This window comes from Pleurodeles waltl, chromosome 1_1 (genome assembly GCF_031143425.1).
Source record: "Pleurodeles waltl isolate 20211129_DDA chromosome 1_1, aPleWal1.hap1.20221129, whole genome shotgun sequence".
Lineage (NCBI taxonomy): Eukaryota > Metazoa > Chordata > Amphibia > Caudata > Salamandridae > Pleurodeles > Pleurodeles waltl.
The window spans coordinates 800278107-800293386 of record NC_090436.1 but is presented as its reverse complement, the minus strand read 5'-3'; the positions used below and the strand labels follow the sequence as shown (position 1 = coordinate 800293386).

General features: G+C 44.9%; 1 protein-coding gene across 2 annotated transcripts in view; it reads right to left on the bottom strand.

Annotated features, from left to right (window-relative positions):
* ISCA1 (iron-sulfur cluster assembly 1) overlaps positions 1–15280 on the bottom strand; it is a 204700-nt gene that overhangs the window by 130237 nt on the left and 59183 nt on the right. For both annotated transcript variants that reach the window (XM_069228285.1, XM_069228293.1), the window contains exon 3: positions 14153–14258. In XM_069228285.1, the coding sequence (XP_069084386.1) occupies positions 14153–14258 (106 nt within the window). The remainder of the gene's footprint in view (positions 1–14152; positions 14259–15280) is intronic.

Genomic DNA, 15280 nt, shown 5'->3' with positions numbered 1-15280 from the left:
TGCAAAGAGATTCAATAGTGACAGTTGCGTGGATATTCAGTTGTTTAAAAACTAAGCACTGCAGCCAACATCTCATGAAGATAGAGAAAAGGACGATAAAAACAAGCAGAGCTACCACCAAAAGGTTTGGCTTACATTTGGATTCCTGAATTTAAAAAAATAAATAAAATTAAAAAATTAAAAAAAACTTGCTGAACTTGAAAATACTTTCTATATACATATCCAGAAGATAAAGAATTGAAGAAAACAAGTTACTTACCTGTGACTATAGTTATCCAGTATTGGTATCTTTCACAGATTCACATGCTTGAATCAGCCCCGAAGTGAGGGTCCAACTGTACCTTAGAAAAGCAGCAAGTAAGAATAGCCAAAAGGCTATAATGCTAGCAAACATACATATAGCCTACCCATGTCCTTTTGAAAAAAGGACCAAACTTGACCTTAGACCAATCAGGCACCAGAACCCTCTAGAATACTCCCAAGAGAGGCTACTTCCCTCAGATTTTCAAGCACTACAGTGAAGATAATATACTTAAAAGGAGGGTAAGCCTCGCAGGGAAGGAGGGTGGGTTGCATGTGAATCTATGAAAGATACCGATACTGGAAAACTGTAGTTCGAGGTAAGTAACTTGTTTTCTTATTCAGTATTGGATCTTTCATAGATTCACAAGCTTGAATCTGAATAGCAAGCAGTATTTAAAACAACTGTTATGCCCATAGTAGATGATGGCTCCAAGTATATCAGTTCATATAGTTAATACAAATACAAGAGCTCTGCATAAGTAGTATTCAAGATAATTGCACAGCAGTTAGGGTCAAATGCAAAGAAAATGAAACATGCATGCATGAATTAATATCTGTGGTAAAGAAAAAACGCAGAAGAAATCACATTCCTAAAAAACAATGCAACTTACATTTATAATGAGGTTCACCCTAATGAAATAGATGGCGTAGCACAGCCTGCCCCACCTCTGAATTGCATGAGCTGTGCCCATTCCAAGCAGGGGTGCGGCGCAAAAGAAGGAATAGTCTTTCACATTGCAGCTTGACATATCTTGTCCAAGGTTATGATTGCAAAAAGAGCAGAAGAGGTCAAGACTGCTTTCATAGAATGTGCGTTAGGTGGTCTGGTTAGTGGTTGGCCAGCTTACGAATTACAAAACTGTATAGCGGATAAAACCCATCGGACTATTGCTGCCTTTTTGACTTCTGTTCTTTCACGACCCCGACTGTAAGAGACTAGTAGTTGGTCCGTGTTATGTGTTTGTTAAGACAAAGCTAAATTTTCAAGCACCGCTTGATATCCAATGTGTGGAGAGTTCTTTGGCTGGAATAGACGGATTTGGAGAATTTTTTTGTTTAGCAATATAACGGGTTTGTTTAAGTGAAAAGACAAAGGAACCTTAAGAATATATCCTGGGTTCATCCTGAGAAGAACAAAATCATCAGTGAAGATCAGGAAGGGCTCTTTCATGGTAAAGGTCTGTATGTCACTGACTCTCCTAGTACAGGTAAGTGAAAGGAGAGTTGCGACGTTCCATGTGATGAATTTAAGTTCAGCTCTGTGTATAGGCTCGAACAGTGAATTTATTAATTGAGAAATGACAATGTGGAGATGCCATTAAGGAGGAGGTGGTGGTCGTACCGGAGGAAAAGTGAGAAACAATCCCTTCATAAACTGGTTTAGGAGTCTGGATGAGTGAAGGTACGTTTGTGGAACATCTATATGAAGATATTGCAGTCAAGTGAACCTTAACTGAGGAATGGACGAGTCTGGACTTGGAGAGTGAAAGGAGGTAAGGTATAATTTGTTCCAGCAGTCTCTCTAATGGGTGCAAATTGTTTTGTTGGCACCAGGCACAGAATCTATGTCACTTGAGACTGTAAATCTTGTTTGTACTTTCGGCCTCTGTACTCACAACCAGAGCACTTTCTCTGATACTCACGGCGGTGCAGCTACGGAGTCATATCCCAGATTTGGGTGTCATCTCTTACTGCGATGTTTGATTGAAATATCAAAATAACTTACAGATATGAGATACATGGATTATCACCATTAAAATAAAAGGATTAAGAATTGCTTTATCTTGCAGCCCTGATGAAGTCGATGGGGTGGTCCCTGGACGAAACACGTCTTGGCTGTTGGGTTTGAACATAACCAAGTAACATCGTGGATATGATTGGCAGACTTAGTACTGACTGATTGGATTTAATATGAACATTTATAATAAACCCTGGCTGTTGGGTTTGAACATAACCAAGTTACAGCGGGGATATGATGAGTGGCAGACTCGCTATTGATTGGTTTGAATTTGAACATTTATAATAAACCCTATATTTGTTGGAACTACGTTGAAGACTGCCACGCCTCTTCACTTCTGGACTACATGTCACACCATCCAGTGATATTCAAGTTTGGTGCTTTTCTTCTTCCAAGGAAACTACAGAGACTAAGGAACACATTCATATCTATCTATACACTATTAACTAGACAAATTCACTGAGTGCCTCCTATTTGTATGACAATTTTCTGTTTGTTTACCTTACAGTTAGGGGTGTAGGCTCCCAGGAGTGCACCATGTGTGATACTGTCAGTGCTTTGCAATTACCTCAAGTTCTCAGAGCGCCAATTCTTTTCCCTAAAAACAGACACCCTGTGCGATTAGATTTACTTTCGGCCTCTGCTCTAGAAAAATATCACCCTAAGTTCTTGATCAATGTTTATGTTTCTGAATTCATAGAACTCAGAAGTCATGCGTGCAACTGGAGAGAGGCTAATTCCGGATGTAGCATTTGCCCTTGGTTCTTCGTTAGCAGGTTTTGTTTGCTAGGAAATCAAATGGGATTGGTCACTGATAGGAGAATGAGTTCTGTGTACCAATACTGCCTGAGACACCTGGGTGCTATTAGTATGAGCCGACAACCCCCAGTTTTCATCTTCTTGAGAACTTTGGGGATCAACGAGAAGGGGGGAAAGCGCATGCAAAGATCCTGGCCCATCACATAGAAAGGGAATTCCCCCACGATCCCGGCAGTGGAAATCGACTAGGGTAGAAGCGGAATTTGGCATTCTTGTTGGTGGCGAGAGCTCCAGCGCCAATCATCCACAAGCAGAGAAAGATCCTGTACACCTCCTGTTAATCGAGGTCTCATTTGTGGCAACTGTCTGTCCTGCCGAGTGAGTCTGCGAGGACATTGCCGATACCAGATGTGTTCTACTCTCAGAGAGATTCTGTGCAGTGTGAGCCAATCCCAGAGAATTTGAGCTTCTTGCGAGAGGGATAGAGATAGTGTTCCTCCCAGTTTGTTGACATACTACATGCTTGTTGTGTTCACCTTGCAGACCAAAAACAATGATCCTGATATGCGAAGAAGGAAAGGTTTGAGAGTCTGGCCATTTCCCTACATGCACATGTCTTGCCAGTGACCGCCCCCAGTCCTCTAGAGAGGCTTCCGTTGTGATGATGAAATCTGGAACTGGAGCAAGAAACGTTATCCCCCAAGAGATGTAAATGGTTTGAGACCACCACTGCAAGGTTTCTATCATCCTTGGTGTGACTCTGATCAAGTCCTCAAAGGACCCTTGGGACTAGATCCATTGATGTTGCAGTTGCTCTTGTAGTGGCCACATATTTAGTTGCGCAGGGTGCCCTAGATTTATTGAAGAAATCATTTCCAGGAGCGATTTAAAGGTTCTCAGAGAAAAACGTTCTTTTGGAAATTGTGAGAGCTAGATTGGACCGCTTTTGTTGGCTTTCATTCGAGAGAGAAGCTTTGCTTCGGTCTGTGTCAAGTTGCGCACCCAAAAAGACCATTCTGCGTGCTGGGATGGTGGATGACTTCTGATGATTCACAGTCAAGCCCAGACTGCGAAATAAAGCAAGGCAGGTGTTGGTGTCATCAGAGACCTGCTGAGGTGTTGGAGCCTTTAGTAACCAGTCTTCTAAGTACAGGAAAATTTGAAAATCCTGGTTGCGCAGAGCTGCGGCCATTGGTGCGAGACACTTCGTAAAAATCCTGGGCGTCGACTTCAACCCAAAAGGGGTGGCCTTGAATTGATAATGGGTACCGGCTACGGTAAAGCGAAGGTATTTGTGATGCCTGAGGTGGAAGGTTATGTGGAAATAGGCATCTTGGAGATCTAATGAGGTCATGTAATCACTTCTGTTGAGAAGGTGGAGGGTATCTGACAGGGTTATCATATTGAAGGATTGTTTGTACAGAAATTTGTCTAATTGTCCGAGATCTAGAATCGGCCTCTATTCTCCAGACTTCTTTTTTACTATGAAGAACAGAGTAAAAACCTAATCCTCTCCGATGAGTGGGAACCTTTTCTATCGCACCCTTGGAAAGCATTTGAGATACTTCCTGTTTTAGTAAGTGAAGATGAGGTGGGTGCGCCTTTGATAGAGGATGGTTCGGTGGTTTGTGCACAAACTAGCATATGACCAAAAGTCACTATTTCCAATACCCACTTGTCCAATGTTGTTTGTTTTCAGTGATGTTGGTAATTGGAAATATTTTCGCCCACTTGGTTGGTGGAGAAAGGAACCGCAACCAGCACCTGAAGTAAATTGTTGTTTACGGTTCGCCTCCCGACCATGTGGGGGCTGTTTCCTACTGCCAACTTGTTTGGCGTAGGCCGCTGCAGGTGACGGTAACATTGGTGGTAAGTGGGTCTGTATTGAGATTGTTGTTAGTGCTGCCTGTGTTACGTACCTCTAAAAGAAGAGAAACCTCTGCCTCTGGCTCCGCAAAAGGGTGCCTCGTATACTGCAGCATACCCAGAGAGCAGGCGTTATCTGTATCCGTCTTGATGACTAGTGCTTACCAAACAGGGTTTCGCTATTGTTGGCCAGATCAAGTATTCTTGACTGAACCTCAGGTCTAAATAAGGTTGCCTGTAGCCAACCTTGGCAGCACAAAACTGCTGCTCCCGCTAGCTGCCGAAAGCCTGTGGAGGCCATGTCTAATGCACAATCAATAACTTCTGCAGATGTGCACTCGCCCTCCTGTAATATTTTCTGTGCCTCGAGCTGTGTATCCTCTGAATAAGGGTGATGAAAACACTCATGTCGGACCACATCTGACAGTCGTAGCGTCCTAAGATAGTCAAGGTATTGGCTGCATGTACTGTGATCACCGACATTGATGAAAATTTCTTTCCAATATTATGTAACCGTCTGCCCTCCCTGTCTAGCAGGGTGGAAATGGAAGCAGACTGAATTTTAGAGCGCCTTTGGGCAGCTTGAGAAATAACGGAGTCTGGCTTTGGGTACCCTGTTAAGCAGGCTGGAGAAATGCCTGTAGCTTTATATTTGTTGTTCAGTTTAGGTGGCACTGGAGAGACTGTGGCGGTGTTTTTCATTATTTTCTGGCCTTCACTCTAAATGTAAATCAATAATGGGAATAGTCCTTACCGATTTTCTTGCTTGTTCCTTGAAATCATGGAGAAAAAAATCTGAATGGGAGACAGGCGTCGGCAAATGAAAACATGTGGCAGCCCTAGCCATCAAATTATGAAATCCTCAGGAGGAGAATACGATGAATGAGGTGGTGGTGGTAATGGTGTAGGAGCTAAATAATCATCCCATTCATCAGTAGGATGATGAGGAGTGATCTCTCCTTCCCTCTCCTCGTCCGAGGAGGTGATGTCATCCCTGGGAGGTGTGGCTGTCATAGAGGTAGGCGTGAATCTAGGTTTTAGTGAAGGTAGAGGCATGTTTTTTTGGTGTAGCCGGAGGAGGTTGTGGCTGTGAATGTTGTGGTTGGTCTGGAGCTGAATCCGGGAAACACCTCTTATAGTGCTGAAGCATTAACTGTAGATCCTTAATTAGGGAAACAGGCATCTGTACTGTGCGACTGCTGATGTTGCATCATTTCATAATAATGCCCATGTGGTGTGTAATAGGGTTCATAATCCTGCTGTTTGTTCGTAGTCGTCATCATCATCCTTATATTTGACGCGCAACTGAGATGGACCGTGTGCATCACCGAAAGGTCCCTCGTTGTCAGATACTTTCCAGTCTGGGCAAAAAAGTTGATACCTTGCTGGGGGATGTATTGTCAGGAAGCAGGGTAGGCCTGAAAACTTTTGAAATCCTGACTGTTGCATGGAGGTCAGGAAAGTCTGCACAGGGCGAACCCCAGTGTGTTGGGGCACAGTTTCCTTCGGGGTAGGTAATGCCAGTGTCCTAGTCGACAGTGGTGTCTTCAACGACAACATTGTAGTTTATGGTGTCAATGATGTTGGTCCAGTCAACAGAGTTGCCATCGACGCTGTTGGTGACAATGTCTTCCTTGACGATGTTTTCGTCATCAGCGGTGTTGTCGTCAACGATGTCCTCGTCGACAATGGTTTTGTTGATGAGGGTCTTACTGGTGATGGCTTCATTGACTAATTGTTTGTTGATGGTGCCGGAGACTTAGTCGACGATTCAGAAGATGGCAGAAGTTTTTATTTTTTTATTTTTTAACTGGAGTCAAATCCACTCTGTCACTAACCTTTAATGAAAGGATGGGCATTTTTATGGCCGCCGTCAGAAATGTTAATCTCGTCGATGGTCTCAAACAGACAGTGAGGATGTGGACATTGAGGTCGTGCATCGTCAACTGTAGTGTTGTCAACTTAATCTGAAATGGTGTCTTTCTAGATGTCGACAGCTCGACAAGTCTCCTTTTTGCGATTTGGGGAGGATGGCTGCGAGGAGGCTGACCCTGCTAAGAACATAGATAGGCTATAAGTTTAAGTTTGTAAGTGTAAGATTGCTAGCTTTATAAACCTATGGTTATTCTTACTTACTGATTTTCTAAGGTACCGTGGGACTCGCACTTCGATGACAGATGATTCAAGCATATGAATCTATGAAAGATCCAATAGCGGATCATATGTGGCTATTTTGTGTACCTCTGAGATGTGAAATAGTACATCATACATTACAAAGCGAACAAGCACCTCATTCACAGCACATTGCTACAAATAGCTTTAACAACAAGAGGTGAGGAAAGAAATACTACTCTGGATGTAGCCGAAGCCCACTCAATGTACGCGAAAGAATTGGGAACAATTGGCATTTGGGGCTGCTAATATGTCAAGCCAGAACAAAAAATATATATATATATATATATATATATATATATATATATATATATATTTATAATAATCTGTGTTTCAGAGGTTTAGCATAAACATTTTTTACAAAAATTGCTGAGGTAGAGTGGAATTCGCCTGCCTACATAGACTACGAACGTTAAGACTTGCAGATCACACAACAGTAACAGTAAATATCCATGGTAATGAATTGTTTGCTGCATCTGATCACGCTGATGGCAGCAGTTCCAAACTAATACAATAACGATCCCCCCTGAATTGGGGCAGGCGCAAAGTTAAGAGCAAGGCCCAGGGGTGGCGCAGAAAAGCCAGGGTAATGCTGGCACCCTTTGATCTAGGAACCACCCATCAGTGCAACTTATGCAAGCTGGGATGTAGCAAAAACAGTAGCAATGCATAAAGACTCCTCTGGACCCTGGACACCGACCTTCTAAATAACGATGCACCAGATGGTGTTCACTCCAAACTAACTGGAAGTATGAAGGACACAGTTCAGAATTAGGCAATCTGTGAAGAGACTGACTACATGTTGAAAGCATAAGAGGAGTTTTTACGTACTATGACGGAGACCACAGCTTAGCTATATCAAATGCCGCAGATTTCAAACATGGGAGTCCTGAAGCTATGATTGGTTAAACAAGCAAAGACTAAATAATAGACACAAATCAAAACTTAGCAAGAGAAAGTACCAACATGTACTAATCTGAAACATACACATTTGAAGAGTACAGCATTAATGTGTGGGAGATATTATTTTCCTATAGTCGTTCTGTTTTTGAACCTTCTACCACAATGTTTTTCGGCACATCGCCAGCACTTTTGCACTTCAAACGTAACTTTTAGATGTACTAATGTTTTCCCTTTTCCAACATTCACCCAATTCTTTTATTACCTTCCCCTACTGAGAATTTCTCATTCCGCAGTCATGGGAACAAGACCATCCAAACGGAAGCATAATTAGCAAAACAAAATGAAAACAGATTGAAAATGATGTTAAGGCACGTTGGGTCATGAAATTACTGAACATTTTATCTGCAATCAATGTTTAACATTACAACACCAAATTATCTCACGACAGGCTCACAGCAGGGGCTTTCCTGAAATAGACAAATGTTCTAATCCAAACGTATTGTCTCTCCCTGCATGCTGCAGAATGTGGACAAGTTTGAAATAGTGCCAGGAGAGGGACCTACATAAACGTGACACATATGAGTGAATTAAGGCAAACAGGAACTCAGAAGCCAACAACATTCTAACTGATGGGTTTACAAATGCCACTCGTCGCACCAGACTGAGAAGGTGTGGGTGGGGCATGTGCATTAAAAAAAAAAATTAAATTAATATTGCAAACTTAAGGAATCAACACTAAAAGGGATCTCCAAAATGCATTTGTGTGACATGGGGAAAAAAACTAGGCAATTGAGCAATTGCACAGCTCATCTCATATTTTTTAATGGGTGAACAATTGAAAAATAGGAGATCGACAAGAGAAAGCAGTCACTGACTTACTCCATAATGCTTAAAACGAACAAAGGACTAACATTAAAGTGCTGCAGAAGGTCAACACAGGTGAAGAGTGTAGGAAAGCCACTCTTTTTGGCATGGTTAACCCCACTTTTTGTCTATTTATCAGTATGTTTAGACTGTCTGCACTGGGATCCTGATACCCAGGACCACAGTGATTGTGCTCTCTCCTCCTAATGTGGTTGCATTGGTACCTTTACACCCCACAATTGGCATACTAGTTGTAAAGAAATGGCTCCCTGTTGCAGTTACCCCCCACTTTTTGCCTGATACTGATGCTGACTTGACTGAGAAGTGTGCTGGGACCGTGCTAACCAGGCCCCAGCACCAGTGTTCTTTCACCGAAAATGTGCTTTTGATTCCACAATTGGCACACCCTGGCATCCAGGTAAGTGCCTTGTAACTGGTACCCCTGGTACCAAGGGCCCTGATGCCAGGGAAGGTCTCTAAGGGCTGCAGCATATCTTATGCCACCCTGGGGACCCCTCACTCAGCACAGACACACTGCTTGCCAGCTTGTGTGTGCTGATGAGAACAAAACGAGTAAGTCGACATGGCACTCCCCTCAGGGTGCCATGCCAACCTCACACTGCCTATGCAGTATAGATAAGTCACCCCTCTAGTAGGCCTTACAGCCCTAAGGCAGGGTGCACTATACCATAGGTGAGGGCACCAGTGCATGAGCACTGTGCCCCTACAGTGTCTAAGCAATACCTTAGACATTGTAAGTGCAGGGTAGCCATAAGAGTATATGGTCTGGGAGTCTGTCAAAAACGAACTCCACAGCTCCATAATGGCTACACTGAATACTGGGAAGTTTGGTATCAAACTTCTCAGAATAATAAACCCACACTGATGCCAGTGTTGGATTTATTAAAAAATGCACACAGAGGGCATCTTAGAGATACCCCCTGTATTTTACCCAATTGTTCAGTGCAGGACTGACTGGTCTGTGCCAGCCTGCTGCTGAGAGACGAGTGTCTGACCTCATGCGGTGAGAGCCTTTGTGCTCTCTGAGGACAGAAACAAAGCCTGCTCTGGGTGGAGGTGCTTCACACCTCCCCCCTGCAGGAACTGTAACACCTAGCAGTGAGCTTCAAAGGCTCAAGCTTCGTGTTACAATGCCCCAGGGCACTCCAGCTAGTGGAGATGCCCGCCCCCTGGACACAGCCCCCACTTTTGGCGGCAAGTCCAGGAGAGATAATGAGAAAAACAAGGAGGAGTCACTTGCCAGTCAGGACAGCCCCTAAGGTGTCCTGAGCTGAGGTGACTGACTTTTAGAAATCCTCCATCTTGTAGAAGGAGAATTCCCCCAATAGGGATAGGAATGTGACCCCCTCCCCTTGGGAGGAGGCACAAAGAGGGTGTACCCACCCTCAGGGCTAGTAGCCATTGGCTACTAACCCCCCAGACCTAAACACGCCCTTAAATTTAGTATTTAAGGGCTCCCATGAACCTAAGAATTTAGATTCCTGAAACTACAAGAAGAAGACTGCTGAGCTGAAAAACCCCAGCAGAGGAAGAACAGAAGACACCAACTGCTTTGGCCCCAGTCCTACCGGCCTGTCTCCTGCCTTCCAAAGAACCCTGCTCCAGCGACGCTTTCCAAGGGACCAGCGACCTCTGAATCCTCTGAGGACTGCCCGACTTCAAGAAAGACAAGAAACCCCTGAGGACAGCGGCACTGCTCCAAAAGAACTGCAACTGTGTTTCAAGGAGCAGACTTAAAGACCCCTGCAACTCCGCGCAAGAAGCGTGAGACTTGCAACACTGCACCCGGCGACCCCGACTCGACTGGTGGAGAACCAACACCTCAGGGAGGACCCTCCAGCGACTCCGAGACCGTGAGTAACCAAAGTTGTCCCCCCTGAGCCCCCACAGCGACGCCTGCAGAGGGAATCCCGAGGCTCCCCCTGACCGCGACTGCCTGAAACTCCATTTCCCTCCATTTCCCGACGGCTGGAAAAGACCCTGCACCCGCAGCCCCCAGCACCTAAAGGAACGGAACTCCTGTGCAGGAGTGACCCCCAGGAGGCCCTCTCCCTTGCCCAGGTGGTGGCTACCCGAGGAGCCCCCCCCCTTGCCTGCATCGCTGAAGAGATCCCTTGATCTCTCATTGAAATCTACAGAGAACCCGACGCTTGTTTGCACACTGCACCAGACCGCCCCCGCGCTGCTGAGGGTGTACTTTCTGTGCTGACTTGTGTCCCCCCCAGTGCCCTACAAAACCCCCCTGGTCTGCCCTCCGAAGACGCGGGTACTTACCTGCTAGCAGACCGGAACTGGGGCACCCCCTTCTCTCCATTGAAGCCTATGCGTTTTGGGGACCTCTGCACCTGACCGGCCCTGAGCTGCTGGTGTGGTAACTTTGGGGTTGCTCTGAACCCCCAACGGTGGGCTACCTTGGACCCAAACCTGAGACTTGTAAGTGATTTACTTACCTGACAAAACTAACAAAAACTTACCTCCCCCAGGAACTGTGAAAATTGCACTAAGTGTCCACTTTTAAAACAGCTTATTGTGTTTTATGTAAAAAGTATACATGCTAATGTAATGATTTAAAGTTCCTGAAGTACTTACCTGCAATACCTTTCAAATGAGATATTACATGTAGAATTTGAACCTGTGCTTCTTAAAATAAACTAAGAAAATATATTTTTCTATAACAAAACCTATTGGCTGGATTTGTCTCTGAGTGTGTGTTCCTCATTTATTGCCTGTGTGTATGTACAACAAATGCTTAACACTACTCCTTTGATAAGCCTACTGCTCGACCACACTACCACAAAATAGAGCATTAGTATTATCTCTTTTTGCCACTATCTTACCTCTAAGGGGAACCCTTGGACTCTATTCCTTACTATTCCTTACTTTGAAATAGTGCATACAGAGCCAACTTCCTACACTAGTGTACCACTGTAAGTCCCTACTATATGATACTTGGGTACCCAGGACATTGGTACACCAGGGGTCCCCAATGGGCTGCAGCAGGTATTATGCCACCCACGGGAGTCCATGCAAACTACTGGTCACTGCACCAGGTCACTATAAGTCACCCCCCCTATGGTAGGCCCTCCCAACCCAGAGGGCAGGGTGCAGGTCCTTGTGTGTGAGGGCACCCCTGCATGACCAGAGGTGCACCTACATACTCCAGTTCCAATGCACTGGACTTCGTAAGTGCTGAGAAGCCATTTTTACCCGTGTACTGGTCACAGGTCATTCACTACCTATGGTCCAGCTACATATTGGTAACTCCGAACCTAGGCATGTTTGGTATCAAACGTGTCAGAATCATACCCCAGTACTAATGCAAGTATTGGTTGCATGATTCCATGCACTCTGGGGACTACATGGATGGCCTCCCAGTTTCACTCCTACCAGTCTTTCAGGGTTTGCGAGGAGCCCTTGCATAAACCGTTTTGCATCAGTCCAGGGACCCCCGGTCCCTGCTCTGGTGTGAAACTTGAAAAAGGAAAGGGGAGTGACCACTCCCATGTCCAGCACCACTCCAGGGGTGGTGCCCAGAGTTCCTCCAGGTAGTCACTTGATTCTGCCACCTCGAAAACAAGCTGTGCACAGGACCCTGGGAGCATGTGAGGTGCCAGGTCAGATAGCTGATGTCAGTGACCCCCCTCTGACAGGTGGTCACTGTGCAAAGATACCAAGCCCCCCTCTTAGGGCTATTTAGGGACTCCCTTGTGAGTGGGTCCCCATAGTTGGCATGCAAGACTCCGCCAGAACTCCTCTGCATCAACCTCTTCTGCTCCTGGCCAATGGAACCGCAACTGAACACTTCAGGAACGGACAAGAATGCAACTTCCGAGACAACCTTGTCTTGCAACATTGTTTCCCAGGCTCCTTTCAGCAAGTGCAAAATTTCCACGGCTCTGCAACCTTTGGGATCGGGAAGACTTCAGCTGCACCAAGAAGCAAGAAGGAATCTCCCCTGGAGTGAAGGAGTCACTCCCCTGCATCTGCAGGAACCTAAAGCAACAACGTCCGGTGGTGTGGATCTGCCCTCCTCTGGAACTGTGTGGAAGTTGCAACACAGGTGGTGGTCCCGAGTGGTCCCCTTAATTCTCCCTGCCCTCTGCCCATTTTTGGAGATGGTGAGCCCTAGCCTCTCCTTGCAGGACATTACACCTGTGCACCAGAACTTTTGCAGCAACCAAGGCTTATTGACTCCTGCTCCAAGGGATCTTCAGGCTCAAAGTAGCCTTAGCCTCCAGCACCTCATTCTTGCAAGGACGGTCTCTCCTCTGATGCTCCAGCGACGTGGGACTCTTCTACAGGCATGCTGATTGGGCCTCACTGCAACTTACTTTGCCTTCTGCCAGTGGGTTGCCTGTGGGGGCTGCAATTGCTTCTGCAGACTCTCCTGACTGCTGAGAGTCAGCCGAGACTCCCCTCCAAGGGTTGATTCTCCTGGACCTTGCTGGTCCTCTTAAGCTCTGCAACTCTTCTTTTGCTCCAACGTGCATTTGCCAAAGCTAGTTGATGGCCCTCCTGACCACTGACTAACTAGGAGCCGGCGACCGACAAAGGATACCATGTGTATGACTCCAAGGAATTCTCTGCAGCTCCTGGACTCCACAGCTGATCTTCATCTATCGAGCTGGATCTTCATCCACAGAAGGGTGGGTAGTGGCTCCTGCCCATTCTGGACACTTCATCGTGAACTGGACTCTGTCCCCTTCTTTTGCAGGACCTTTTCTTCCAGAATCCACCCCTGGGTTCCTCTGGTCTGGTCCTGTTCTCACACACTACCTTTGCTAAGACTTACTAGTCCTTGGAAAGACGAGGTACTTACCTCTACTCTCCTGGTCGCTGGGGGACACTTAGGTCCTCACCTCTTGGGGTTCAGAGTTCTCTCAGCTCCCCTCTAGCAACTCCATATCCTTGGGTGGGGGACTATACTTTGCATGCCACTATTTTAGAATATGGTTTGGCCCTCCTCTACGGTCCTAGCTATTTTGTATAGTTTCCTGCCAATGCTTGCTGTTTAAGCTAACTCCTAAGTGTGTACGTGTAAAAATATATAAATAACAGTGCATTACTTCCTAGCGAGTTTCAAAACAAGTCCCTATAAATAAAACAGGAGAAGACCAATTTCCCCAACTACCGAAAAAATGTACTACAATCTGCAATAAATACTACTCCTTAATCAAAAGTAAAGTCTCCCAACTCCAAAAGAAGAAAGGTTTTCTATGCAATATAAGGACCTCAAAGCGTTAGTTTTGCTCCGCCCTTTCTCAAATAGTATGCAGAAATAGCCAGAACTGTACAAATGCACACGCAAAAATAGATTTTATACTTCAAGACAAGCTGAAAAGAAGTTACATTCATAATATCTACACAATGGAATATCCTGAAAAATACACTTAAGTGGGGCGTAGTAATTTAGCAGTGGAAGTTGAGGAACTTAAAGTAGTGCTTTGACATTTTAATATAATTTTTCATTCAATAGTTACTTCTAGCAGATTAACCAAAATAAACATGAAAGTGTCATATACTCACCGTCCTGAACAACTACTTCATCAGACTCTCCTTTTGCTTTTGTATACTCTAGCGAATAAGAAAGCCCGTTGCAACCTCTGGTACGGACACCAATTTTCAAACCAATCTGTGTTAAGAAAGTACTCATTAAGAACTAGAAAAAAAAGGTTTTTTTTTTTTTTGTTTGTTTTTTTAGACTTGTACTCTGATTAACGAAATTGCAACGAATGTCCCGGTTTTCCCAACTGAAATCAGCTCAAATACCATGTTAATTGTAGGTACTTTCCTAATCTTCAAACGCTCCATAACATTCAAAGCTACTTAAATAATAAAACTCAAGTAAGTTACTAACTGTAGGAAGTTGGCTCTGTATGTGCTATTTCAAAGTAAGGAATAGCATGCACAGAGTCCAAGGGTTCCCCTTAGAGGTAAAATAGTGGTAAAAATAGATAATACTAATGCTCTATTTTGTGGTAGTGTGGTCGAGCAGTAGGCTTATCCAAGGAGTAGTGTTAAGCATTTGTTGTACATACACATAGACAATAAATGAGGTACACACACTCAGAGACAAATCCAGCCAATAGGTTTTTATATAGAAAAATATCTTTTCTTAGTTTATTTTAAGAACCACAGGTTCAAATTCTACATGTAATATCTCATTCGAAAGGTATTGCAGGTAAGTACTTTAGGAACTTCAAATCATCAAAATTGCATGTATACTTTTCAAGTTATTCACAAATAGCTGTTTTAAAAGTGGACACTTAGTGCAATTTTCACAGTTCCTAGGGGAGGTAAGTATTTGTTAGGTTAACCAGGTAAGTAAGACACTTACAGGGCTTAGTTCTTGGTCCAAGGTAGCCCACCGTTGGGGGTTCAGAGCAACCCCAAAGTCACCACACCAGCAGCTCAGGGCCGGTCAGGTGCAGAGTTCAAAGTGGTGCCCAAAACACATAGGCTAGAATGGAGAGAAGGGGGTGCCCCGGTTCCGGTCTGCTTGCAGGTAAGTACCCGCGTCTTCGGAGGGCAGACCAGGGGGGTTTTGTAGGGCACCGGGGGGGACACAAGTCCACACAGAAATTTCACCCTCAGCAGCGCGGGGGCGGCCGGGTGCAGTGTAGGAACAGGCGTCGGGTTTTCAATGTTAGTCTA